Consider the following 27,287-nt stretch of genomic DNA (forward strand, 5'->3'; position numbering starts at 1 on the left):
TTTTATTTTTGCACTGCTGGAACAGTGCCTGTCTATATTTTCTTGTAAGATTTTATATGGTTGGTATAATACACATTTTATAACACAGTATCAGTGTCTGCTTGTGCAATAGTCAGTCTTTCCATTTTTAGTATTGACAGCCCTCACAAGCCAAGTATCTCCTTGGGTTTCATAAAGCACTCCAGCCCAGATCATTTAACACCCCCTTGCTAAGTTCTGTCTTTTACATTTTTTTTTTTTTTTACGCTTATCTATTAGCTAACTTAAATTGATGTGTGAAGGTGGAGAAAGATTGTAAAAAGTGCAAATACTTTTGGAAAAAAAAAACATTTTTAGTTATAGAGGATGTATTTTTGTGGAGTGTAATCCGCCACCCTACAAACTGCCACAAGTGTCCGGCCCGTCCCGTCCTTGAGGGTAGTTCTGGAAGTGTGCGTTTACATCTTCACTCAGTCACTCAGGGAGATAGCTGGGTTCTCTGTCCTGAAATGTCTTCTTCAGTTAGCCTAGCAAGACACCTAGCACCAAATAGAAGACCTGAAACCTTGATCACTGTGTACGGTAATTTTTCTTGTGAATGTTAATCGCAGAAGTATCAGAATTTTACCCCTGTTTTATATCAGTGCTATTGGAGGATTTTTTTTTTCAGTTTGAATTGCTTAAAAAAACAAACAAATAGGATCAAAACTATAAGGTCTGTATATATATATATATATATATATATATATATATATATATATATATATATATATATGGATCAATTTAATCTTTAAATCTAGTGTTGTGTTTGTTTATTTTTGTGATATTTTCTTCATTTCTGTCCTTTTCTGTAACATTTTCTCACCTGTGTAGTGTCATACTTTGTCTTGAAGAATTAAAATCCTATTTTTTTAAAGAGTGTTTTTAAGCATAAAATCCCCTACAAGAGTCCTAATTCTTTGCCATGGTCCTTCTGTGGTTGTTTCAATTGTATCTTTATTTTCATATTATAGATTAATTTATGGTGTATTATGGATGCAGAAAATAAAACAAAACATGTTAAAAGATATTATTGTACAATAAGGATTAAACACATGGATTCCAGAATGTAATAAAGGTCTTTTTACTTTACACTGAGTGTTTTGTGGCTAATGAAATTTCTTTTTTAATTTAAATGAACAAATGTACTTATTTTTTGTATATTTCAAAGTACAAAAGACTTATTTCAAAGTAAAATGCAATATATATATATATATATATATATATATATATATATATATATATAAATATAGACTACTGTTCAATGTATTGGGCTTAGTTACAGTAGATTCTTCTTATTTTAAAGTAATACTTTTATTTACCAAAGAAGCATTATATTGATGGAAAGGGACTGTTTAGACTTACATGGTAACATGTGTGTATATATATATATATATATATATTTATTTATTAAATGTATACTGTTTTTAATTTTTTTTAATTTTTATTTTTTTACTTTTCACTGAAAAATAATACATGTTTAGCTGCAGAACTACTTATCTGTAGTAATAAGAAATGGAATAAGAAATCATCTTTCCCATTAAAAAAATAAATAAATATATATATATATATAGCTATATCTTTGCTATTTAAAAATATAAAAGAAAAAATATTTTACACTTACTGTTTTTACTGTATTTGTGAGACAAAAAATGCAGCCTTGGTCAGCATAAGAGACATTAAATAATATATGTATATATAAAATTTGTATTTATGTTATTGCTGTTAATCTAATAGAGTTAGTTCCAATAACAAAAGTGCCGAGATCATCTTAGCATAGTATTTAATAACGATAATAAACTAGCAGTCTTTTTGTTGAGCTCAATTAAAATAGACATCTGGCTCCATCATCTGGTCAATAGAAGCACTTGCGCTGTGGGTGCAGTGTATTTCCTGAGCGATAGCGGGCGCTGCTGTCCCGCTTCCAGTCCTTTTCTCCGCTCGCGCAAGGAATGTGCTTGCGTTGCGCAGGAAACCGCTAGTTCCTCAAGACTTACAAATGCGGTGGATGCACTGTAAACCGTATCGAAGTCACAATTTAGTAGAAAGCCACCAGAAGAACATTTAGTAACATAGCATTATAAAACCTTTCCCAGCAGCCACCTGGAGAATTTTTTATTTTTTTGTGGAGCGGTGTCGTTTATCGCTTATCTGAGGACTTGAGTTCTAGATTTCACTCAGCGACCGTTGACTTTTGTCACACTGTTGTGTCAGTCTAAAAACCAACTTTACAAGTATTTTTTTTTTCGTCGAGAAAAGAGGATTACGCTTTGAAGATGTCCGTGGCGGGCTTAAAGAAGCAGTTTTACAAAGCCAGCCAGGTTTGCGAGTTACTTTTTTTTCTGTTGTTTTCTTCCATTGAACCGCAATGCTGTGCCAATTAGCTTAGCCTGCTAACGCTGCGCTAAACTTAAGTCCGCTATTCTGCACTTTAAACGTATTTTGTGTGTGTTTCTTCTATATGTATTTAACTCTTTCTGAATATTTACAATGATAAAACGTGCTGTTGTTTAAATGTCATATTCCCGTAGAGTCATTGCGATATTTAATAATTTTTGACCTCTTTCACTGGTCATAAATGTTCAGCGTCACTTTTTGGGTGCGTTCACGCCTAATTAGAGGTTACGGTGTGTTAAAAAATATGCACAAGAGTGACTGTTTTCTTTTAGATTGGTATTGCAATACAACGCCCCCGACCTTACTATATCACTCCTCTTGCCACGTTTACTGCAGTAAAATCAACGATTTGGCTCTAAGCATATGTTCACGACCTACTCGTGAGTTGTTTTAATTCTGCACAGAAAATATACAAAGAATATACTACAGCATCAGGTTTACTCATTATTACCGCAGTTTCCTTCAATGGCATCTGTTGGACAATTACGTTTTGTTTGTGTCTCTCTTGTTTCTATGGTTCACACTTTATGCTGGCAATATGTAGCTGGAAAATGTGGCTTACAATGCTGGCATTCGTTTTAAAAATGAGCAAAAGTCAGTCGTGTATTTTTGTCAGTGGGTTAAAGAAACCTGCATGTGATTAAACAAGCAGAATTTGGGTCAGTCCTGCTGTGCAAAAACTGACTAGGTAATGTTTCTATTGGTTTCCAATTGTATGTTAACAAATATATTAATACATATGATGGGAGCATTAACATGTACTATATAACAGCAATAACACCACAATAAAAGCAGATATTTGGGTAAAGAGCTTTTCTGGCCAGTGATATCTAAATAAAGTTATATCCATCTAGTTAAGCTGAATATTGGCTTATTATCATGGCAAAGGCAAAGCAGAATGATGCATGTGCATGGGCTCGCAGCAGGCAATGTGTTGGCTTAAAATGTGCCAAAAGTCTCACTTTGACCGTGTGAAGATAATCAAATGTGTTATAATGAAAACCTCTTCCTGATTTTGGCTGCTCTTGCTTGTTGTTGTGGTGTTGTGAGAAGGTTCTTTGTCTGTGGTTTATGGTGTAATTAACTTGAGACTTAATGTGTTTTTCGTCAATTTGTTAGTTTCTCGTTGCCAGCTGTTGTTTTCCAAAGGGCACATGAGCACAGATGTAGGGAAAGCAGCACATCTCTGTCCCTGTTCACTGATCTTAGCAGGAAAGGACAATCCATTGCCCAATTTCCTGTTTGGAACATGCTCAGATCCCTAGTGGGGAATTTACATGAGTGGAGGAGTACAGCAGGGCACGGAAAACGGCCAGCATATGGGCCTGAGCGGGAGTATGAATCCTGCAACACTAAGGGGGGTTGCTGTGCTCTCTTTTGCTCTGCCTGGCTCTTTTTATTGGACTGCAGTGGTGCAGTGAACTCATGCCAGCATTCCACAGTAATCAATACTTGACACCGGCCAGCCACCCTGCCAAAAGAGAAACTCTGACACCAGTCACACCCTCAGTCCAGCCTTCCTCTCGGTGTGCTGTCCGGAGAACTATTTGAGCTGCTTTTTTTTAATGTACACAACAGGGACTGTTTTTCGTTTAGCTTTTTGTCTGAGCCGGAACAGTGTTTTTACGCTCTTGCTTTCTGTAGCCTTGTTTCTAACTGTTAATGGTACTAATTAGGGGTGTAACGATACGCGTATTCGTATTGAACCGTTCGGTACGAGGCTTTCGGTTCGGTACGCGGTACGCATTATGTACCGAACGGTTCGTTGGACTAATTAATTATATTTGGAAAATAAAGAAAAAATTGTGAAATATAATGATATGCGTTCAACAAGGTAGCCCAATAACCCAAACGACGTAACAGGCAACGCCCCTGACACCCCCGAACAAGAAAAAAAAACACCAACTTATATGTTTATGTTAGGCTACTCAGGTCAGGCGCTCGCTCACTCAGTATGCGCTGAAGGCTTGTTGCAAAATGGCCAATGCGTTTAACAGACCACAAATAGAAGATCCTCCAATAACCAACAGGTCTGGTGTTTGGGTGCACTTTACCAATCGATCGGGGCATCCAAACAAGCACGGTAATCAAAATGGACTAGTACTGTACTGTGTCGGAATTTCCTGAGCAGTACGATTCAATTAACAGGCCTGCACGTTATAGAAGAACTGTTATAAATAGAACGTATGCACGGGCAGTTTTGAAAACTCCACCTACTTTGCTCTTGGCATAGTGCAGCGCAAATCGCGTTGTATCTGAAGGGCAACGCTGAGCCCAGGATCCAGCGCCGCGCGTATCGCGTTCTGTGTGAAAGACCCTTTAGTCATTTTGCAACGAGCCTTCAGCGTGTGCTGAGTGAGCGAGCGCCTATAGTGGAAAACGCATGTTTTAAGAACATTCTTAATGTAATTTAGCCCCGTTACTATATTCCTTCACGAGCCCATTTCAGCCAGACCGTAATTCCTGCTTTGTTCCAAAAAACATAAGCCCTATAGAGAACCAATTGAGTAAAAACACACTCAATATAAAGAGTTATAGAGTTCCATATGAAAAGTTACATCTTTGTATTTGTTCATAACTACTACAACAATATAACATTTTCAATTTTTTTTAATAAGGAGCTGTTTTTGTTTTATACAGTATGCTGCTAAGAAAACACCATAGAAGATGGGTAAAGAATAGATCATTGTTCAATGTAAAAAAAAAAAAAAAACATACTTTGTTGCCAATTTGTTCTTTTTGCTGTATCTAAAACGTACCGAACCGTACCGAACCGAACCGTGACATCAGTGAATCGTACCGAACCGAACCGTGAATTTTGTGAACCGTTACACCCCTAGTACTAATTAAAATCTTAAGAATTGCAATGACATATGATAAATAACACATCTTACCACAGCATTGCCTTTGTGGTATAGAACCAGACATGCTTACTGCAGTTATTGCTGCACAGGGACAGAGTTATAAAATACTTAACTTGGGGAATATAGTAAAAAATTACCTGTAATCAATCTGCTGCCAAAAGAAAAAGCTGTAATAAATGGATTAATACATTATTTTTAGGTTAGGCATGTTTTCTTCTCCATATCAATCTATTAAAGTCACCATGAAATTAATTAAGTGAATTTCTGCAGTGAATAGGTGCAGTCAGATTGAGAGTTCAAACAGCTGATAGAAACATCACAATAATTCATTCCAGTCCATCAGTTTATGTCTTGTGTAGTGAAAAGGTTCATCATTAGATGGATTAAACTGCAAACTGTTGCTTCTGGCTAAACTTTGAGTACTCTATTCATATTGCTTTCTCCAATGCAAAGGTCACCTCATCTGAATCAGGAATATGCGAAATATGTGAAATATGCACAACTCAAGTACTATTTAAAAGTTAAAAATAGCCCAAACAAATCAGTTGGTGGATTTTGATGGAATTTAGGGTGTTTTCACAGTTTGTTTTAAAAGAACCATACCTAGTTCGCGTTAAGTGAAACAGAAATGGAACCAGCTGAAAGTGACCTCAGTCCTTATGGTCTTCATAATTTAGTGGACTCCAAAAAAGAACCTTCCTTTTTTTTGGTCCTCTTCAGCACTGAAGTTTCTTGGTCACACCACAACTTAATAAGATCTCAGAGCCCAACTTTCTGAAGAAGTGGAATGCTGGAGTCTGCCTTGGAAAATTTGGAAGATGAAATGAGCAGGGAAGGGGCTGAGGAAGAGCTGGCAATCACTGATCATGTCATCGGTCAAGACTTTTGCAGAGCTTTAACAGTGTATTTCAGTCAAATTTAAATGTCCCAAATGGAACACTTCATGTGCACTTGCGGTGTTATGGACTTACAATGGCTGCCACGTGTGCATGTCCATTATGTCCATGAGACCGTAGGTTGTCCCATTTGTTACCATGTTGTTATTTCTTGCTCTGAATATGCCATAAAATAAAATCAGAGTTTATTGATCTTTGAAAAGGTGTACCTGCGTTATTATGCCATTATCATTATATTAGTTGAAACTGGTCTTAAAACGACAATATTATCGTTTATCGTGATAATTTCCTGGACAATTTATCGTCCAGCAAAATTTGTTATCGTGACAGCCCTACCCAACAGTCAAAGCGGCATTATGTCACGAAAGTGCGGACTCAGAGGAAGAACTCGTGGGTTAATGGTGCCATTTGGGACACGGACAATGTACAGGTGCTTCTCAATAAATTAGAATGATAAAATTTTTCAAATACAAAACTTGCTCTCATCTGAAAAGAGGACTTTGGACCACTGGGCAACAGTCCAGTTCTTCCTCTCCTTAGCCCAGGTAAGACAGCTCAGGAGTGGCTTAACAAGAGGAATATGACAACTGTAGCCAAATTTCTTGACATGTCTGTGTGTGGTGGCTCTTGATGCCTTGACCCCAGCCTCAGTTCGTTCCTTGTGAAGTTCACTCAAATTCTCGAATCGATTTTGGTTCACAATCCTCATAAAGCTCTTGGTTGGTTGTGCATCTTTTTCTTCCACACTTTTTTCTTCCAGTCAACTTGTGTAGCCTAGTGAACCAAACTGAGAGACCATTTTGAAGGCTCAGGAAACCTTTGCACAGTTTGCAGGTGTTTTGGGTTGATTAGCCGATTGGCATGTCACCATATTCTAATTTGTTGGGATGAAGATGAGATGAGATTGGTGAGTTTTGGTTAAAAAATCATCAAAATTAAAAGAACCAAAGACTTAGGGACCGTTCACATATCGCATCTTTTGCGCGCTCAAGTTCGTTATTTTCAATGTAGGCGCACGGTATGTGCGCTCATAGTTTTATCCAGGTGCCTCCGCACCGCATCGAGTTAAAAACATTTAAACTTTTCAGAATGCAGCAAGCGCACCGCGGGTCATGTGACAAGAACTAACCAATCAGCTTCATCCTTTCCCGTAACAACATTGAAAGCTCAGCCAAGATGAAGGAACAGCTGATCATAGTTGTATATGGATTGCCATTTTGAAATAAATTTAGTAGCAGAGCTACTGCAAGCTATTTTTAGAACTATAAATCCATTTATCCTTTGCTGAAATTTCTGCAAAAGTTGCAAAATTAGATAACTTGGTTTGTTCACATATACAACCTGAACCACTCAGAGTATTTGGAGGTGGGTGAAGATTTTGGGCTTGTCTATCCACTATCCAAGAGTATGTGTTATCAGTATTTTTAATAACAATTTTCTATTGACAAACACTTGTATTTAATTATTAGCTTAAAATATATTACTTGGGTAATGGTGTCATTGTTTTAAAAGTGGATACACTCATTAAGTCTGGAAATTGAAAAGTGGACTGGCTCCTGTAAACTGAAGTTCATCTACCACAGTCAGTGGGGCGGTGCCAGCCTAAAAGATAATAATTTCTGCACCACTGTAGTACAGTCAACAGTTTTCCTAAATAGTCCAACAATCCTCCACTGGTCAGACAAACAGATGCCATTGGTTGCTCCAGTGTTGCTGTGTTAGGCTTTTTTGGATGCTTCAACAAACAGCAATGTTTTAACTGTGCCACATTGTTTACACTCCTAAAAGTCGTCCTACGAATACTTTGTAGTTACCTTGGCATGAGGTGGTATAGTAGGAAGTATTTTAACTGAAAAAGCAGATCTATCACCTTTAGGCAGGTGTCTACCTAGTAACACAATTGCTTGACTTTTTTGTTTGTGTGGGGATTGCGTAAGTGGTTTTGTTCTGAAATTCCTTACTGCATTTGTCTCTGTGGCAGTTGAGTCACAGTCATGCATTCTTCTCTTCATTAGTCTCACAAGCACTGCATTATCTATGGAGTCTGGTCTTGATTTCACTCTTCCCCTGCTGGGTCCGCTTTGGCTACATGACTGGCTGTTTGTATGCATATTTGTGTCAAAGTTAGCAGTACTTTGCATACTTTATCAAAAGTGTGTGTCAGAGCCAAGCCTCTGTATTATCTCTTTAGCTGCTGATAAGGCCTCTTTCACTCATAAATATACATTATCATGTTGCCTGCTGTCTGAGATCTACAGTTTCATTGCGGAGGTGTCTGATTGAGATTATTACTCTTGGAGAGAACAAATGTTTTTTTTTTTTTTTTGGTGTGTCTGCATTACTTTGAACATATTTTCTGGAATATGCATCAGATGAAGCTTGTTTTTTTTATGTTAGTTTTTGTTCACCCAAAAATTTAAATTACCCCACTATTTACTCACCCTCATGCCATCCTAGGTGTTTATGAATTTCTTCTTTCAGGCAAATTCAATCAGTTATATAAAAATGCTCTGACTCTTCCAGGCTTTATAATGGCAGTGAATAGTGGTCAAGTGTAAGAATAAAATTCATATTTAAAACTTTATAAAACGTAATCGTTAGCTTTTACTAACTGCTTTGCTTGCATTCACGAGAGTGGCGTTCCAGCATATGAAGGAGTGTAGGACGTACCTGTAGCGTAAGCTTCAGTGAGAAGTGATGAATGTGGAAGCAAAACAAAATACTGGTCACAAATCAGAAGTACATAATGGGGATTTGTTAAAAAAAAATCATAATAATAAAAGATATAGACACACACATGTATATAAGAGGATTTCGATATAATCCAAGAGCAGACTAGTTTACCTTTTCTTCAGAGGTGGACATTAGTGAAGTATTTTTCTTTACTCAAGTAAATTTAAAATCTGTAGTTTATCAGAGTGTTTTTCTTTGGAGAACTTTACTTCACTAGATTCCAAAGCATAATTTCATACTTTTAACTGCACTTAATTTCATAAAAGTTGTTGTTCGATTTACCTTTAATAATACTTAAGAACATTTAAAAATTGAATTCTTTCTTGTACTCAAGTAAATCTTTGAATTACTTTTATTTGAGCAAAAGTAAGAAAGTAGTAGATTTCTAATGTAATTAAGTATTATATTATATTTAATATGAAATGTAGTGCAGTAAAAAGTAATGTTGTGAAGTAAAGTTTTCTTAAGAAAAACACTGATAAAGTACAGACACCTGAAAAGTACTTTTACAGCAGAGAAAAAATACTTCACTACTGTCCGCCTCACTTGGTTCTCACGAGACTGGGATGTTCTCACTGGAGTTTATGCTTTGCCTGCATTCTACATCATCTGCTGAAACGCCACTCTTGTGAACACGACAGTTAGCAAGAGCTAAAAGGTATGGTTTATAAAGTTGTAAATATGGATATTATTCTTAAATGCACTGATTCACTTCAGAAGGCCTTTATCCATCCTAAAGTCGTGTGGATTTAATTTTTAAGATGGATTTATCCACTTTATTTTGCTATAAAATCTTGACTGATATTCTACAATTCTACAAAAAAGATAACTTAATATAAAAGTGTTGGTGCTTAAAGTGCTTCACTGAGCTGAGAAACTTAAACTTAAAACATCTCAAGATAAATGAAATAAAAGTAAAACCTAAATTAAGTGTTTTAAGGGCTTCAAACAGAACATCTCATAACTCAATATCTTATGGACTATCCTCCATTGCAGTCACATGCTCCTCGGATGGCCAACTCCTGTAGTTTGGCCTTCTTGATCTTTGGCCTTGGCTAAACCAGCTGGTCACTCTCTCTCTAGCAGCACAATCTTCCAGACTTGGCCCCTCTACATTGATTCTTATCAGATCTTCTACTGTGTCTCAATGAAGGAATGCTCTTGAACAGCTAAACAGTCCCTAAACAGCTTATACTAATGTTTCAGCTATTAAAATAATTCAGTTTTGTATGTAATAGCAAAGTAGAGTTTTGAGTTGCTTCTCAAAACTACTGTTTTTTACGCACTATAAGGTGCACCGGATTATAAGGCACACTTTCAAGTGATTATATTTCTTTTCGTTTTTTTATTTAGTAAATTTTGAAAAACCTTTGGAGCATTTTTTGTTTGTTAAATATAACAAACAAAGTTTTTGTTTTTGTAACGACCAAGCGGTCAGCGGCAGACAGTAAGCCTATATTTGATCAATTTAGCCTTTCAAATCATCGCGACTTGTCTAAAATAAAATCTATAGATATGTAATGATATAACCTTTGTACTCATCGAGAAGAAGGAGGCGGGAACCGGCGCACAATCAAAATATTTGAATAATTCCAAAAATAAACACAAAACAGCGCACCAGCCCCTCGCGGACGACTGGTGCGCATAAATAAAAGCAAACACATAAAATAATGTCCCAGGCCTGGTCCTCTCTCGTCCTTCATGGTCGTCGCTCCAGTTTTATATCCTTCCATCTCCTACGTGGGACTCGATACTGGCGGTGGGGCGCAGGTGCAGCTCATCTTCAATCACTACACCTGGCCTCACTCCTCGTTCCCACGCCTCTCGGCCCCGCCCCACTCGCCACAAGATATAAAAGTTCAAGTATATAACAATGTTTAAACGTTAGACACAGATAAATGTGCGCTATATCCAATAGTTTGTGCGGAGACACTTCAGGACATAGAGACACCAGCGTGATCACGTGCTTTTTTTTTTCAGTAGATGCGCTGTAATTTTTGTTCATAAAGGTAAGAGTAATACATCATTCATAACTGCAAAGGGTCTATTTTATTTCTGTGCACTCACAATATTAACAAAGCGCTTTGCTTTCATAAAATAATGAAAACAAACATGATCCACTTTCTGCTTTTCTGTCTTGTCTTTAACAGTTGTACAAAAAAATGAACCGTAACTCAGTGAATACATGCCTCAAAGACATGATAAATATTTCTATAGAGAGCTTTAAATGACTACTTAATGAAACAAAACAAAAAAACTAATCGGAAACAAAAACTCTTTAATTATAATCATAATCCGTAAAGATGAACTTTCTCTAAAGGCGCATCTGAGGAGATGGCGAGTCAGGATTGGCAACTTCATCCTTGCAACACAGACTCAGAAAAAATTAGTTTATTCGTAAATATATAATATAACATAATATAATATACATAATATATATAATATTAAAAAAGAAAATAGTTATTTAAAATGGTAAAATATTTCCCAGTAATTATGTTTTTAATTGTAATTTTGATCAGATAAATGCAGCCTTGGTGAGGCAAAGACACACTTATTTTTAAAACATTTAAAGTATCTGAAAAGTATCAGCAAATATAGTTCTGTATGTAAATTGCTGTACCACAAGATTGTTTATGAAATTGGATTTTAGATAATTTTGAAATGTGGCACTGACAGTATTGCCTTCACTAGAATGTTAAATTAAAAGGAACTTGAACACGTCAGTCTTTATCTGTGGCCTCAATCTAAGCCGTATCATGTTGTCCACCAAGTATATGCCATTGACTCTATCCACTGTCTTTCCCCACCTCCACATATTGGAGACGTTTGGACACACTGCTTGACTTGCCACAAAACACTGGTTTAATTATTAATTAGCTCCCTTTGTGCCCTGCTCTGCCAAACAAACTGAATTGCACAAATATGCAAACATGCTCGGAGGATATAGAGGAGTGAAAAGGTCACTGCAATCAGACACATCTTTGTCAAACAAGGCTATGGTTGTAATAGAACGTTCTTGTGCTGATGTGTGTGGCTTAAAATAACTGTTATTCATCTTGATCTAATTGTAACAAGTTGTTCAGGGTTGCTTTTGTTCATGGTTAGGTTAATAACCTTTTATTCTTATTAATGTTAATAACATTTATTGTGTTATTTATTTCGTTTATAAGTATTATTATTCATTTATTGTGATCAGCATATGTTATTATACACAGCCCTAGTTTAAATTGTTTAAATAATTTGAATGGCAATGCTATTTATTTTCTTCAAACCTGGCAGCAAGAGATGTCTTTGTAATCTATACAGCAGATGTTGCAAGATCCTCCTTTAATGGATTCTAAATAGTTTTGAGAAAAAGTCTTTTTAAACTTTGGACGGACTTGAAAGATCAGTTGGATTGTGTTGTTCACAAACTAGTCCTGGATGTTTACAGTTCGAGTAGACTGAAGGAAGCGCTTACAGTAAAGAGTAGGAGAAAATCTCACGGAAACAGGTGGTTATAGATAAATAGTCTTCAACATAGAAACAGCGAAAACAAAATGAAAAGAAAAAGCTTCTCAACAATACAAGTTACAACCATAAAATGACATGTGTTTGTGATTAATGTTCTTATGACGTGATATGACAAACATCCAGCGCTTTCCATGTTGAAAATATACGCTTCCTACAGTTAGGGTCGAAAAACCAGTGAAACGAATAACATATGTTGGTGAGGATTGAAACTTAACATGTGGCTTTGTTTCAACAGTTGCACAGTCACTGTCTTTGCTTCTCTATTGCATGGTCAGCACATTAAGATGAGTGGAGCACGCATGTGTTTCCGAGCCCTGAGAACAACAACTGTTGTGACAGACACAGGTTCACACAGAGCTTTTTTGTTGTCAATTTAAAACAGTAGAGTCAAGTAATGCATGATGATGCTGTGCTGTATAATATTCATAATAATGAACTAAGAATAAACTGTCTTATTGGAGTCAGTCGGAGCTTTAAAAATGAACACCATGGACGTACAGTGGAAAAAAATGATCCCTCCTTAGTGAGCACAAGAGAAATGAGGTGAGGGGAGGGCTAATTGGATTTACATGTGTACAGTGCTAAAATGAGTGGCTTGTGAAAGGTAGCTATGTTCTACCCCGTTTCTATGTTGTGTGGAATCCAGAGGTGGAGGGAAAGTGTAAATGAATAAACGTGTCTCACAGAATTTGAGGCAAATTTTGGTGTGACATGTTTGATCTTGCCTTGGGCCCCTTGTGAGTTACAACTGCAGCTGTCCTTGCTTTTATTTGTGGTTTAGACTTGAAGAATTAGCTTCTGGCACCACACAGATTTTTTTTTTTACATAACATTATTAGTGTTTTCTCTGCCTGACATTCAGGGAGATGAATGAATTACATAATCACTGACCATTCTAAAAGTGATTTGGGTGAATCATTTTATATTTTTAGATGTTAAAGAATCAGGCTCTATTTTTTTTCAGTTAGACTTCTATATGCAGCATGTGTTTTAATATTTATTTATTAAAATGTCATAACACTTTGTTTATATTTATATTTTTGATTACACAGTGATTCTGATACAGGTTTGACAAACCTTAACACAAAACTTGTTTCATTTTGATATAAATATCTGTTTTTTTTTTGTATATGAATTTGATTAATCTGGTCACACTGTGTGTTTTGTGTCTTGGTTTGATTTTGTTGTATGTTAGTTTAGTGTTATTTTACTGTAATACAGTGATTATACTGGATTAAAGATGGCTTCTTTCTCTGTTTGTGTCAGATGGTGAGTGAGAAGGTTGGTGGTGCTGAGGGAACTAAACTGGACGAGGAGTTCAAGGACCTGGAGAGAGTAAGTGGAGAATATTTTCCCACACTGCAGCCAACAGTCTTTCTAAAAACATTGATTTAAACACATTAAGTGATTCAAAGACTTGATCTCTGTCCCACACATCCATCAGTAAGATTTTCTACACCACCTGTGTTTTTCTGGAAAGTTGATTTTGCTTACAAAGTGAAAGTGGTGTGGCTGTAGTGCTCCAGGATTTTTTCTGTTTTTATAATTATCTTAAATGTTTTTTTTATTCAATAACCCTCTCCTCTATACCTGAGTGTTGTCATCTGGTCTCCTGACAACACTGTTTGTTTAACACTGAACATTAATGACTTCATAGATTTGATACTGCCTTTTGATTCTGTAATTCGATATTTTAGTAAATGGTTTCTTAGAATACAAGCACATGAAGAGGAGTTAAAAAACAGTGTTCTGATAAACCTTACATAGGGATATTCAATGCAGAAATTATAAGAAAATGATAAATTATAGTCTGCTGGCCATTACAGCAAAGTAATTATCTGTAAGGTGATATTAATGTTATTACAAGAGATTTTCTTTTATCGTGTTTAGTTTGTTTGTCTTGGTTGTGTGTGTGTGTGAGTGTGTGTGAGTGTTCTCAGTGTGGTGACTTCCCCTCTGTGTTTCTATAGAAAGTGGATGTGACAAATAAAGCTGTAATAGAAGTCATCTCTAAAACATCAGAGTACCTGCAGCCCAATCCAGGTAAGACCAAAAATGATCTTGGAGCTTTTATGTTATCTTAGTGTTAATTTAAGGTTTGTATACATTATAGTCCTTAAGCCCAAAGTGTACCTTGTTTTTTACAGGTATGCATATAGTGCGCGACACAAATGTTTATCATCACCGTAGTGCTGCATCAGTCATGTTTTCACTGTCATGTGACCTATGGCGTCAGTTCACTTTTATTTACAAATCCTCTCCCATGGCCTCATGACAACGTTCACATAACGTTTTTCAGATACCATAAAGTATGTAAGTGTGCATATTCCTAAGCAAGTTTAAACAAGTTTATTTCCAACTAGTTTGAACAAGTGCAGAGACATTTAATAGATGCTTACATCTGGAGAGATATAGCGCAGGCACTGAATGCGCTGCATGTGATGAGCGCCTGTGTTCACGTATGCTATTAAATGCTTTGAAAGGCTTTGTGCTCCACTGTATACATGAGCTAAGCTTCTAGATCTATATAGATGTATAATTTTTTCTGACAGAACAGATGCCTACAATAAACATTATTGATCATTACTGTAAAACATCTGTTTCCTTCCTTTTCTTTCACACAGCATCTCGTGCAAAGCTCTCTATGTTGAACACGATGTCTAAGATTAGAGGGCAAGTGAAGAGTCCAGGTTATCCACAGGCAGAGGGGCTGCTGGGAGAATGCATGGCAAAGTATGGCAGAGAACTCGGAGAGGACACAAACTTTGGTGGGTTTACAAAATGTCTGCAGCTTTTGAAACCTTGAAATCTCTTGCTAACGTACAAAACAACTGTATATGTGTCTAGGTGGTGCTCTAGTTGATGTTGGTGAAAGTATGAAGAGGCTAGCAGAGGTGAAGGATTCTTTGGACATTGATGTCAAACAGAATTTCATCGACCCGTTACAAGGCTTGTCTGACAAGGACTTGAGAGAAATACAGGTTTGCTTACATTTTCTGTCTCAGACACATATAGAATTTAAAGAAACATGTATAATTTTTCTATGACGCCCAGATTCAAAGAAAAAATTGCAAATATTGTGCCTTTAGGGTTACAACAGCTTGCCATTGAGCAGTACCTTTAGAGTAAGGTCATAGTAGTACCTTAAGGGTACATATTACTGCTATAAGGCAATAATATGCACCTTTCAGCTGTAGATATGGTAAAAAGATGTCCCTTCAAGGGTACTGGCCAAGTGACAAGCTGTTGTACCCTAAAGATGCAATTTATGAATATTTTGTTCTTTGCAGAACAAGAGTTTAGAGTTAATTTCCGTTACTTTGTTTAATGTGGTCCGTTCCACACCAGTAGTTTTCAAATGGAGAATTTCCCTCTTTCTCAGCACCATTTGAAAAAGCTGGAAGGACGCAGGTTGGATTATGACTACAAGAAGAAACGTCAGGGGAAAATTCCAGATGAAGAGGTCAGGCAGGCTCTGGAGAAGTTCCATGAATCTAAGGAAGTGGCCGAGATCAGCATGTACAACCTTCTGGAAACTGATGTAAGGATTTACCATCTGACAGCTTGATGCTTCATTTGGTGTGTTTTTGTTTGTGTGTGTGTGTGTGTGTGTTTTCTGGGGGGTTGTGCTAATCCTATTAGCAGCACTGAATAATTCAGTGTTTGTCTGGAACACCTTGCCTTAGTGATTTTTTTTTTTAACCAACTGTTTCTATCTTTAGAACTTTTGGCAAAGTCTGTCACTTTAGAATTAGCAGAATTGCTAAACTTTTTCTGTCCTTTTTTACTCCAGCCCATCCTTGGGGTCAAGACAGGTAATCCAATAAACCTGCAGTGCAGCCAAAAGGATCAAAATGCTCTGGCTTCATGGCTGTAGCTTTTGTCTGATGTTTTATGGAGATGTCAGAGCGCCATCTATTGGTTGAAAATGACCATAAATTGATGAGGGGATAAACCTTGGCTGGTTTAGTCTGTGGAAAAAGATTTTAAAGTCATCAAGTGCTAGATGTAAAGTAATACACTGAAGACGTATGGTACAGTTTTAAACCATAGTAAACCTTTAGTGTGAAGGGCTAGCAGAGCTCCCAATCTAAATTTAGCAGTCTAGTGAGACTCCTGTGAACTCAAGGCCTCAGAAATTACTCATTAACTAGACTATTTGCTTATGAATGTTGTTGTGATTTACCAGTGTTACCATAAGCATAAATGTGCATGAGTGCATATTTATATATCTGATGTTTGTGTGTTCTTGTTCAGATCGAGCAGGTGAGCCAGCTGTCGTCACTGGTTGAGTCCCAACTGCAGTACCACAAACAGGCTGTTCAGATCCTGGATGAGCTTTCTGACAAACTCAGAGACAGGTGTGGGCACATGTGCAATTAGCGAAGCATGTGTGTTTGTTCTTTGTTCTGTCGAAGAAGCAATATATGACTCTCATTTAACCAACCAGGATGAAAGAAGCTCAGACACGTCCTCGTAAAGAGTATGTGCCCAAGCCCAAGCCTGTAATTGACTTTGGAGACACCAACGAACAGTCAAACGGTGGCTTCACCCCATCATCTGTTCCACCCATGCGCAATGCAGGTAAGACTTTTACTTTACCTGCTTAACACAGTCATAGGATGCCCATTTGACCGGTTTAGCTGTTCCTGGATGAGTATATATGATCTTCATTACATTTGAGGAAATGCCTTGGACTTGAGGCCAGTGAGAGAAAGGCACATTGTGCTTTGTGCGGTTGCAGCCTGGTGGCAGGGTGTGATGAGACCGCCTGTACATGTGCTGGGTTAGGCAAGACAAATGGACAGCTGTCAGCTGCTCTCTCCGTCAGCCAGTGACCCTGTTCTGTGTTCTCTTCTCATTACGTCATCAGAGCCATACCACCAGTTTGGCAGAATATCCACGTGGAAACCCAGACTGCGTGAGTCAGAGAGTGGTTGCATGGGAAAGTTTGTGTGTTTATGTGTGTTGGGGGTGAAGTAAAAGTTTGGGAAGGTGCAAGAATAAAAGTAGGGATGCGCAAAAATTCTTTTTTTTTTCTGGTATATAATCATTATATTTGACCGGGTATTGGATATTTAATTATGCATTTCATGTCCAATATTTTGTAGACTTAGATTTATTTCTTTTGATGCTCATTTAAAGATAATTTAATCATGAAACTGTTGAATTTAACCTTTAGCTAGTCTCAAAATCCATATCAATTTCACATAACTATATGTTAAAATGTTGTATACGAGTATCATTTTTAATTTCTTATTTAATATGTGTTTTTTTTTTGTAGACCGAACATTATGGAATGTAGTTATCCATTTATCAGTTATCAAGCATAACATAATTATGGGCTTATCATATCAACTTGAATTTTAGTGTCGTTACATGCCTGGCATTTTTAAATGGAGGAGAACCAAATAAGAATGTGGGGGGAAGTTGCGCAATAGCACAGCAGCTACAAAAATGTGCACATCATAGCAGCAAAGACAAAAGGGCAAGCAAATATACCATTATTGTTGGTTGAATTTGTTTTCTGAAACTCCACTATTGGTGGTGGTGAGGATAATTTTAAAGTAATGCATCTTAATTTCACTTCCATTGATTATTTACATCCACAGTAGATGAGTTTCTATAGCTGTGAAAATGTGATCTATAAAGTTCATGATAGGTTCAGCTCTTCATTAAATGGTAGTTTATTGCACTGACATACAGCATATTACAGGTTACATAGTGTCTTGTTAAAGGGTATGTCTGCCGGATGTGTGTATATTCAAGAGAGAAAGTGTGTGTGTGTGTGTGTGTGTGTAAATATGCACATGTGTGTTGGCCTCAAGCACAGAGTGCTGCTCCATCTAACAGAGTGATCCCCTGCTAGAGACTGACACTGGAGGTCTTCTGTCACATGACTACAGACCCAGGCTTTAGCACCCGACTCCTCACTAACACAGAGCACCTCGTCCTAACCCAGATGGTTTTAGTGAGATTAAAACTTTGTCAAACACTAACACATATTGCACTCCATGACTGGTTTGACAGACTGATCTGGGAAAGATTAACGTTTTGATTAACTGCTATGAAACTGTGTTATTTTTATTGTAATTTATATACTATTTTAGTATTTAATTCGCTTTTATTTTTGTTTTCATTTTAATTTTAGTTCAGTGATTGTGTGCTTTTGTCTATTATGTATCTATAATTGTCTATCTATAATTTCTATATGGCTTTATCTAAATTTCTGTTTAAGTAATTTTAGTATTTCAACTTAAACATGTCTGTTTCAGTCAGTTGCCATGTCGATGTTTCATCTGATATTTATATTTTATTTCAAATTTATTTCAATTACCAAAAACTATTTTAATCATTTTAGTTAACAAAAACAATACTGCCATTATGCATTAAATTGTTTAAAAAGTATTGGTTCTTTAATGCATTTAATTTAAAATTCTACTTATTTATACTTTTTTCAACTATGATAAATATATATAAAAAAAAACTTTTTAATGCTTTTAGTTTTTTTTTTTTTATGTCAAATTTGTCTTTTCTATGATTAATTTTGGGTGTTTATACATGCACATTTACCATTTACTTATTTGTTTCCCAAGAATGTCAAATATTTGACCCATGAGGATGTTATTGTTAAAGTATAAGTTATAAGTATAAGGCCAACAATATATTTTCTTTTTAGCTTTTGCTTTCTCCACTGTATACTAACATCCCTTATTCCCAAAATCCCTCCTTTATATACCATTCTCATTAAATCTGTCCATCTCTCTTTTTAGCAGCGGAGCAGCCTTGCTGTAAAGCTCTCTATGATTTCGATCCGGAGAATGAAGGCGAATTGGGCTTCCACGAGGGTGACATCATCACTCTGACCAATCAGATCGATGAAAACTGGTATGAAGGCATGCTGCGTGGCACATCTGGATTCTTCCCTCTCAACTACGTGGAGGTAATCGTTCCTCTGCCACACTAAGAGGTCTTCGTTGATGAAAAGAGGGGAGAGAGAGAAAGAGCAATAAAAAAAGTGAAAGGGAGAAAGCTGGAGGGAAGTGATGTAGGGAGTAAGGAGCCAGTTGAAGTCATCTTGGTCTTCATCCTCACCACATTGTTGCCGTTGATCCAAATGTACCTGTACTCTGGCACTTTTACACATTGATTGGTTTTTTGAAGGAGGGAACTTTGGGAAATGATGACTTTTCACATTCCAGGACTGACTGACTGACCAGTTGACTGACGTATGGACGTTATAACCTGGTCCTTAAGCTAACATTTCAGACACACTAACTCACTTCATTGTCCAAGTCTTTTAATTATGTCTCATACTGTTTGTCCTGCATGAACCGAAAAGAAATGACTACAGACTATCCCTGTGGTGAAATGATCATGCTTTTAAAGAGTAGACAGGCTGTTCTTAATCAGTACAAATTCTCATTTGTTGTATTGTGAGAAGTTGCATTTCGACTGGTCCCCTTTACTGCCCCTGCTGGTCAGGCTGCGACATTGACTTTTCTCAGATTAAGGAGAAACTGCCTTCTATCTGAGACCAACACGTGAGCACTGTGGGGCTGTGCAACGTCCCAGTGTGCAGCAATCCTGAGCCACAGGCCTGTAGAAAGGAAAGTCCTTTCTTACGCTCCATAATTAAAACATTTTTCTATAACTTTTTGTCATCTAATATTTTTTCATTAATATTCTTACATGATGTTAGAAATTAGATGCTGAATTGCACCTTGGATTACACCTAAGGGATGTGTTTAGTCAGGTAGAGAGGGCTTTACTGCACTACATCAGTTTTGAAACACTTTATGCCTCCCTTACAACTCACTAAGGGCGGCAGACAAACCATTTACACACTGTTTTCTGAAAGAAACACAGCCAAATAGTTCTTCTTCCGGCAGCCTGAATAACAAGTCTTCCTCTCTCTTTCTCCTCTTTTGATGTCAGTTTACGGTAGTCTCTACATCTGATGCTGCTGGCAGTGTCCCATTATTTCTGGTGTGTATATGGGAGTGTGTTAAGGATGGATGTTGGCTCATAAGCCCCATATTAAAGTCTAATTAACACAATGTTTTGATATTTAAAAAAATCTTCCCATCTTGAAATGAAGGGATGGTGCTACGTCTCTTGCTCTCTCCCATCACCTGCAATGTGTTTTTAGAGCTTTAAAAGTGATTGAAGATCTAGTTTCTTCATTACTCAGTGTTCCCTAGTTTTTAGGATGTTTTTTTCTCCCGTCACACTCCATAAAAGCATGGACCTACACACCCTCCACCCTGACTCCCAAGTCCTGTCTGCATAGAGCACCTATGTGTCCTCTTCCTCTCCGAATCTGTTTACATGTTTTATCCACGGTTTGTGTTGCTCATGGTAACCAACCGTAGTAGATGTGCTGAAGCAGACAGGCTACGATCACTGTTTCAATGTGAAAAAAAGAGTTTTAGTGCCTTTTCGATGGCAAGAATTGATCTAGTGCACCAAACAAAATATTAATTATGATTTTCGAACTAATATGTAGTTTCTGTCTGTCCTTTTTCTTTATTTACGAAGGGATTGTTGGTTTCAGTATTTGGCATGAGCTGTGACCAGATGTACAAGCATGTGTACAGATGTGCCTTTGCAACACTACAAGTTCAAGAAAACAACAACAAATGGGTTATTTCTGTCTAATCGAATGAGGGTACAAGAATGATTTTCATGAGAAGAAATCATTCTGGCACTGCTCTTTTTAGTATTATATATTTTTTTATATGCATACAAAACCATTCAACCTTTTTTATTAATGACTTTTGCATGTTAGCTTAATAGCAGGTTGATGTATGTTGTAGTTTTAAAGTCTCCTCTTGTATGTTTCAGATTTAACTGCATTATATTGTTATTCTTAAATATCCCAAACCTTAAATATTTGTATCTTATTGTGTCCACTTGTCTTTAAGTAAATAAATTCAAGAAAGTACTCCCATTTGTTTCGCTTGTGTGAGTATGAACTGTTTCTTTAATTGTATGGTAAGAAAAACATTGTAATGAGGTTAGAAGCCAGAAGTAAACGGAATCAGCATATTTCATTTGTTCCAGTGTATATTTTAAGGTATTCAGCAGGTAAAAGGCATTGTTCCCATATTGCGTAGTCAACATGGCACAAATCTAGCCACACAAATAGATAAATACTAGCTAAAAGAGAGAGAGAGAGAACTCAATTACCCATCTTCTCTTTCCTAACTACCCATCAAACGCTTCTACCACAGAGGAAGACAAGTTTCACAGCACAGATATGGCAGAATCGTATAAACCACAGCCAGTGATACAGACCTAACAGTCCTAAAGGCAACAGTTTGGACGGAAGCATATATGAGATATCCTCCTTGAAGGCATTTTTATATACAATATAACAGTACACAGACGGGTAATGCACAGGGCGGGAGGTCCCAAGTCAACAGTTCTACAGCGTTACACAAATGCAGAGACGTAATCTGCTCGGTCACTGAGTGCCGCGCAGCTGGTTGTACACGTGCTCCAGGATCTGTGCGTACGCCTGGTCTTTGGGTGCGTGGCCACTCAGAGAAGCCTAAGGATGACAGAAAATGAGTTTTCTTTCAATTCTGCTGCTCAGACATATAGTCATGCTTTTCTGTAAGATGATCATTAAAGACACCAACTCTGCACAATAGATAGAGACAACTTTTAAGACATTTACAGAAAAGTATACACTTAAGTATGGTAGCCTATTTCCATCTCAAAATAAAGGTCATTTTGGCTTTCTTTTTCTTGCAATTCTGAGTTTACATCTCACAATTCTGTTTTTTTTTCTGCCATTTTTTTCTGGTATTGTAACTAGCTCAAAATGTAACTTTTTTTTTTAATATATCTCAATTCTGTGTTTATATTTCACTATTCTGCATTTGTATCTCGCAATTCTGACTTTTTCTTTTTCAGAACTGCAAGAAAAAAAGTCTGAATTGTGATACAAATGCAGAATAGTGAGGTAAATTGCAATTACCATTTTATTTATTTTTTATCCTGCAACAGAAAGAAGCTTCGATAATTAAGTCTGTGCATATGCACTTAAAAGGTTTGATTTCAGTCAGTCTATGGCAATCATTTCTTTTTAAGATGTCAAGTAAAAGCTTTTTGTTCTTATGAAATAACATCAGATTGATTTTTGAAGCTGATGCTATGAAAACATCGTATACCAACAAGTCTGACATAGCAATACTGGCTCTAATGTGACTTTGGACTGTCCCCTTTGCCTTAAAAACATTCTTAGTTTTAATTGTAAATCATGAAAATGTATATTGTGTTTTGTTTGTTTGTGTATGTATGAAGGACAGGAATGATAGCAGACCTTGATCTTGTCGAGTATTGAGGTATTAGGACTCCACATCTGACTGAACTGCACAAGGTCAGGAGCAGACCGATAGAACTCCACCAACAGCATCTAAACACAGAGACATATCAGCCTAAGCTTCTCAGAAAACTTCACACATCGTACTGATTAATTCTACAGGATGTAATTAAGACGGCTTAATCTAATCTAGACTGAGAGGTGTTATCTATAGCTGCAGGAAACTGAAGAGACAAAACCAAGGATTTACTTCAAAAGCTACTATTTCTGAAACATGCTAAACTATAGAAGATTAAAATCCCTGCTTTACCAAGATGGACATTGCTGCATAAATGTAGCATGTTAGTCATTATCGTACCATCTCATTGAGTACGTCTGTAGTGAGGAAGTTGTCTTGCACGTATGTGACCTCGACCGCCACTGGGATGCCGTAATCATTGGGTCGTTGCTAAGCGGAAGAAGAAAATGAGAGCAAGCTAATATTTTGGCATCAACAGCAAAAACTATTGAGTAAATGTTTAAGAACAGTTACCTCAGGAGGGGGAACTACCCAGAATGGCGTGATGGTGGAGGCTACACCTTGGTTCCCGTGGTAATAGGGTCCTATAATTGGTGGACAAAGAAAAGACTTAACAGATCATTCAATAAAATACAGGCTGTGTTGCGTAATAATCATCTGTGAAATCCATCGCGCACCACAGATAATCCCCAGACAGGGCTGGAAGCCATTACTGCTGCCTTGTAGGCGGAGCTGGTGATCCATCTGTGAATCTATGTCCTGCAGAGACGGAAGGGCGGGGCCTCGTGGGTGACTGTGATACCATCCCACCAATGACAGCCCCCGCATGAAGAGGTTTTGGCAAATCTGCAACACAGTTTTAATAAGGTAAACTGCTAAGACTATGTTACTTCACTAACAAAAGGTTTTTTGCAGACTAACCTCTTCTTCGACAGCTGGAGCGGCGTCTTTATCTGCCAGCCGCGTACGGCAAGGGAACGCTCTCAACACTGTAAGCACTGAGGAACATGAAAAATACATTTTGAGTGTTTATAACCTCCAACGTTTGTACAGCTGTTAAAAAAGATGATCACACTTACACTGGGTGTTAGTGTCCCATCGGCCCCCTAAATATCCCACCACCTCGCTCGAGGTCAGGTGACAGTGAAAATCCTATAAATAGAGGAGAATAAAAAGGTTTATACTGGCTTCAACTGTTGACACTCTATGATCAGAATTGATTTTACTCTTTATTGTAAATTCATAAATCCATGAGCACTTCATACCATTAGCAGCAGAACGTTGCTGGACACTGCTACATTAAAAGGCTGGAAGCGGTTGATCGCAGAAAAGGCAGATAATTCTACGAGAGTGTGAGGATCCCTGTCAAGACAAACACAGGAATACTCCGGTACACTTTGTTTTGGAAGAAGGTGCAATAAATGTTGTTTAAAACTCTAAAACTGTCGTATAAAAAAAGAAACATTATATTTGTAATGTAATAATTACCTTGCAGCATCTCTAGTGCCAAGAGTGCAATACCTGACTGGAATTCTCTCTCTGTCTCTCCTCTGCATCAGACCAATGTCTAGTAAAAAAAAAAAAAAAAAACAGAGGAAATAACATATATAAACAGAGTAATTTGTGCCATCTCAGGTGTCCTGTTTTGATATGAAGAGTCTAGGTGATTGTGAAGAGTGGTGTTTCCACGTAATGTTTGTTTATGTTGATGATGATGACATATACCGTGCAGCTCAGGTTTGGACTTTTTATTCTTGTCCTCTAGTAGCACAGACGTTTTCCCTTCCTCTTCGTCATCATCTCCCATCTCATCATCTTCTCCTTCACTTATCAGACTCTGAGGTAAACAAATCAAACCATACACAAACTGCTGGCTGCAATGTGTTTGTTTATTTTTATTGTAACCGATTTATAACCTTTTCAATTCTTGGTTACTATTATTTACATTCTGCAACAATATCTTTCATTTCCTTTGACTAAAGGTCTTTGCACACCAAGTACGAAATTCTCGTCTGATATTTTCACATGTAAAAAAAAAAGATCTTCCAAAACTTTTGTCCATCATAAAAAAAAAAAAAACGATCAGTTTCGATTTTCTGCATTTAGCAAGCATCTTGATGTAATACCAAAAAAAAAAAAAAAAAAAAACAAATGCGAAAATTTTGATCTCAGTGTGCAAGGACCTCAAGTCATTTTTCCTCCATTGCTCACCATGTCAGCACTGGGCTGGTATTTGTGTAGCCAGGTGGTTTTGTACTGGACCAGTTTCTGTCCCCGGTAGCGCACCGAGGCCCAGCCACAGCCAGACTTCTTGGCCGGGTTGACCAGACGCTTGCAGTGTGTTGCCCAAGCGCTTGGAGAGTTAAAGATCTGCCCAGTCTCCACCCAACGAATCTTCCCATCATTCAAAAGATCTCCAACAAACGTTTTACCCTGTGAAGAGACGGACAGAGTCTTTACACCTGAGCAGAGAAGTGATAAAGGCATGGTTTACCCCAAAATAAAAATTCTATCATTATTTATTATTTACCCTAATGACAGTCATTGCTTAATATTTCGTTTCATTTTATAAGAAAACCGAACTGAGCTAGCTAGCACATTCTGTTAGATTAGGGGTTTAGTTTTAATATTTTACTTTTAGACGTAGATCTGTTTATTTTTAATAATTTCATTTTAATCGTATTTTTTTCTAACTTTTTTTTTTTTTCCGTACCATTTCTACAGGCCCCCCTCAACTCTCTTGCCCTGTTTTTAACTAGATTTGGGTGAACAGATTTTCAATAATTGGTGAATTAAGTGGTAATAGTCCTAATGATGTAATTTCCAGACAGTACCAGGTAGTGTATGGACAGAATGCCGTCTCCAGGCTCCACAAGCCCGTCCTTTAAGAGGACTCTCAGTGTGATGCCTCTCCTGGTCAGGAGAGACCCCCTCCCAGAGGAGGCCCTAAGGTCTGCATCTTCGGCCCCGCTCAACTCCTCATCCTCTTCATCCGCTCCTTCCTCGACCACCTGAGGAGATGAGGGTGGCTCAGAGCCTGAAGACAATGAACAGTCAGAAATACTGAAATAATTCATGCAAGAATACATCATGCATATTTATTAAGCAATTTTAATATTAATGAAGTGGAGTCATATCTAATCCCTTACAAAGACGATACACATCTATTATTTATTCAAGGAATTAAAATAAAACAAATACATTGGTTGAAAAGAACATTTTATGAGTTTTCGGTCCTTAGATCAAGTTTTCAAATGCAATCTAACAAACTTGTACATCGTAAAATTATAATGTCCTTTAAAAAAAAGTCTTTACTCGGGCACTCTAGACTCGTATGTGGGAAAATATGTATTTTACTGTGGGACAAAAATGGTAACCAGCGAAGCGCACATCAGGGAATCAGCGAGCGTCCGCTGCCATCTTCATCTGATAAGCTTTTTTTTTTCGGAAATTGAAACAAAACGGATCTGATAGTGTGTCGAGAAACGGTTCGTCCTAGCGTGTTTTGTTCTCGCTCCTCTCCGCAACCCCGCGGCCTAGTAATTATTAATTTCGCCCGGTTATTAAAAAATCACTAATTATTTTATTCTCACCCATTTCGCGATAATCGTCGTTAAACGCTTTGCCCTGAGACTGCTCCACAGACTGATGCAACGTCTTTCTTTCCGCCGCTTCAGTTCAGTTCAGCGGGTTAATGTAACACTTCTGTGCGGACACTCGCCACCAGGCTGTTATTCAAAAACATAAAATGAAGGCGTGTGTGTGTCTGCAGTGTAGTTTCCTTGTGTAGTGTTTCTTTAATGTCAATTCCCCTCCCCTTTCTCCCTCCTACCAGTCCTTGTCATTTACTCCCCTTTATAAATTAGCGGTGTTTGTGGTGGTAGTCTCTCCAGCGTGGGGGGATGGATGTCTTTTGCATTGCTGTTACAACGGAAGCATTACTCGCGGAAATATTACTCGCAAATTGGCAACCATTGTTTGAAATTGTTCTGTTTATATCAGCTTAAATACAGTTTCTAATGGCCCTGGACCACGGTCAAATGAGCAGTCGACTGGGACCCAGCAGTGGACAGATGATTTGTTTGAGGAGAATGCGTAAATAATGCAGGATTTACGGTAATGAATGGACCGCAGTGTTTTATTCTGCCCACTAGATGTCACCAAAGAACGGCGTATTATTCCAGCGCGTATAGAAAGACTGAATGATCTACAAATATGACCCTGGACCACAAAACCAAACCAGTCATAAGGGTCGAACGAGATTTATACATCATCAACAAATAAGCTTTCCATTGATGTATGGTTTGTTAGGATAGGACAATATTTGGCTGAAGTGCCACTATTTGAATATGTGGAATCGAGGGTGCATATATATATATATATATATATAAACACATTTATTTATATATAAATAAAAATACTGCGAAAATCGCCTTTGAAGTTATCCAAATGAAGTTCTTAACAATGCATAGCCTATTACAAATCCAAAATTAAGTATTTAAATGATCTTCATG

At 37.3% G+C, this 27,287-nt stretch overlaps 2 protein-coding genes across 5 annotated transcripts; one reads left to right on the plus strand and one right to left on the minus strand.

The window, feature by feature from the left end:
* Positions 1–1,946: 1,946 nt before the first annotated feature.
* Positions 1,947–21,369, plus strand: LOC113107981 (endophilin-A2-like). 4 transcript variants are annotated; one of them, XM_026270823.1, is made up of 11 exons: positions 1,947–2,339; positions 13,688–13,756; positions 14,392–14,464; positions 15,046–15,189; positions 15,269–15,402; positions 15,804–15,962; positions 16,679–16,782; positions 16,872–17,005; positions 17,295–17,342; positions 19,195–19,364; positions 20,963–21,369. In XM_026270823.1, the coding sequence occupies exons 1-11, from the start codon at positions 2,295–2,297 to the stop codon at positions 21,080–21,082; spliced, it is 1,200 nt and encodes a 399-aa protein (XP_026126608.1). In that variant the 5' UTR covers positions 1,947–2,294; the 3' UTR covers positions 21,083–21,369. The 4 variants fall into 4 exon arrangements, with proteins under 4 accessions (XP_026126608.1, XP_026126610.1, XP_026126609.1 ...); XM_026270825.1 differs by having other exon boundaries at positions 1,951–2,339; positions 19,195–21,369; XM_026270824.1 differs by lacking the exon at positions 17,295–17,342 and having other exon boundaries at positions 1,952–2,339.
* mpnd (MPN domain containing) lies at positions 20,820–27,119 on the minus strand. Its single transcript, XM_026270812.1, has 13 exons — positions 26,367–27,119; positions 25,608–25,810; positions 24,985–25,206; positions 24,499–24,610; positions 24,262–24,340; positions 24,039–24,135; positions 23,853–23,925; positions 23,695–23,771; positions 23,451–23,619; positions 23,287–23,357; positions 23,113–23,202; positions 22,755–22,847; positions 20,820–21,977 (listed from the first exon to the last, which is right to left on the minus strand). Exons 1-13 carry the CDS (start codon positions 26,368–26,370, stop codon positions 21,891–21,893), a joined length of 1,377 nt encoding a protein of 458 aa, XP_026126597.1. The 5' UTR covers positions 26,371–27,119; the 3' UTR covers positions 20,820–21,890.
* Positions 27,120–27,287: the final 168 nt, after the last annotated feature.

This window comes from Carassius auratus, chromosome 8, assembly GCF_003368295.1.
Source record: "Carassius auratus strain Wakin chromosome 8, ASM336829v1, whole genome shotgun sequence".
NCBI classification, from domain to species: domain Eukaryota; kingdom Metazoa; phylum Chordata; class Actinopteri; order Cypriniformes; family Cyprinidae; genus Carassius; species Carassius auratus.

Coding starts and splice junctions, on each gene's coding strand:
- LOC113107981 (XM_026270823.1), top strand. CDS start 2,295: ATGTCCGTGGCGGGCTTAAAGAAGCAGTTTTACAAAGCCAGCCAG. Junction 2,340..13,687: donor AGTTTTACAAAGCCAGCCAG/GTTTGCGAGTTA, acceptor TGTTTGTGTCAG/ATGGTGAGTGAGAAGGTTGG. Junction 13,757..14,391: donor AGTTCAAGGACCTGGAGAGA/GTAAGTGGAGAA, acceptor GTGTTTCTATAG/AAAGTGGATGTGACAAATAA.
- mpnd (XM_026270812.1), bottom strand. Junction 23,926..24,038: donor GCAACGTTCTGCTGCTAATG/GTATGAAGTGCT, acceptor CTCTATTTATAG/GATTTTCACTGTCACCTGAC. Junction 23,620..23,694: donor CTCCAGCTGTCGAAGAAGAG/GTTAGTCTGCAA, acceptor ACTGTGTTGCAG/ATTTGCCAAAACCTCTTCAT.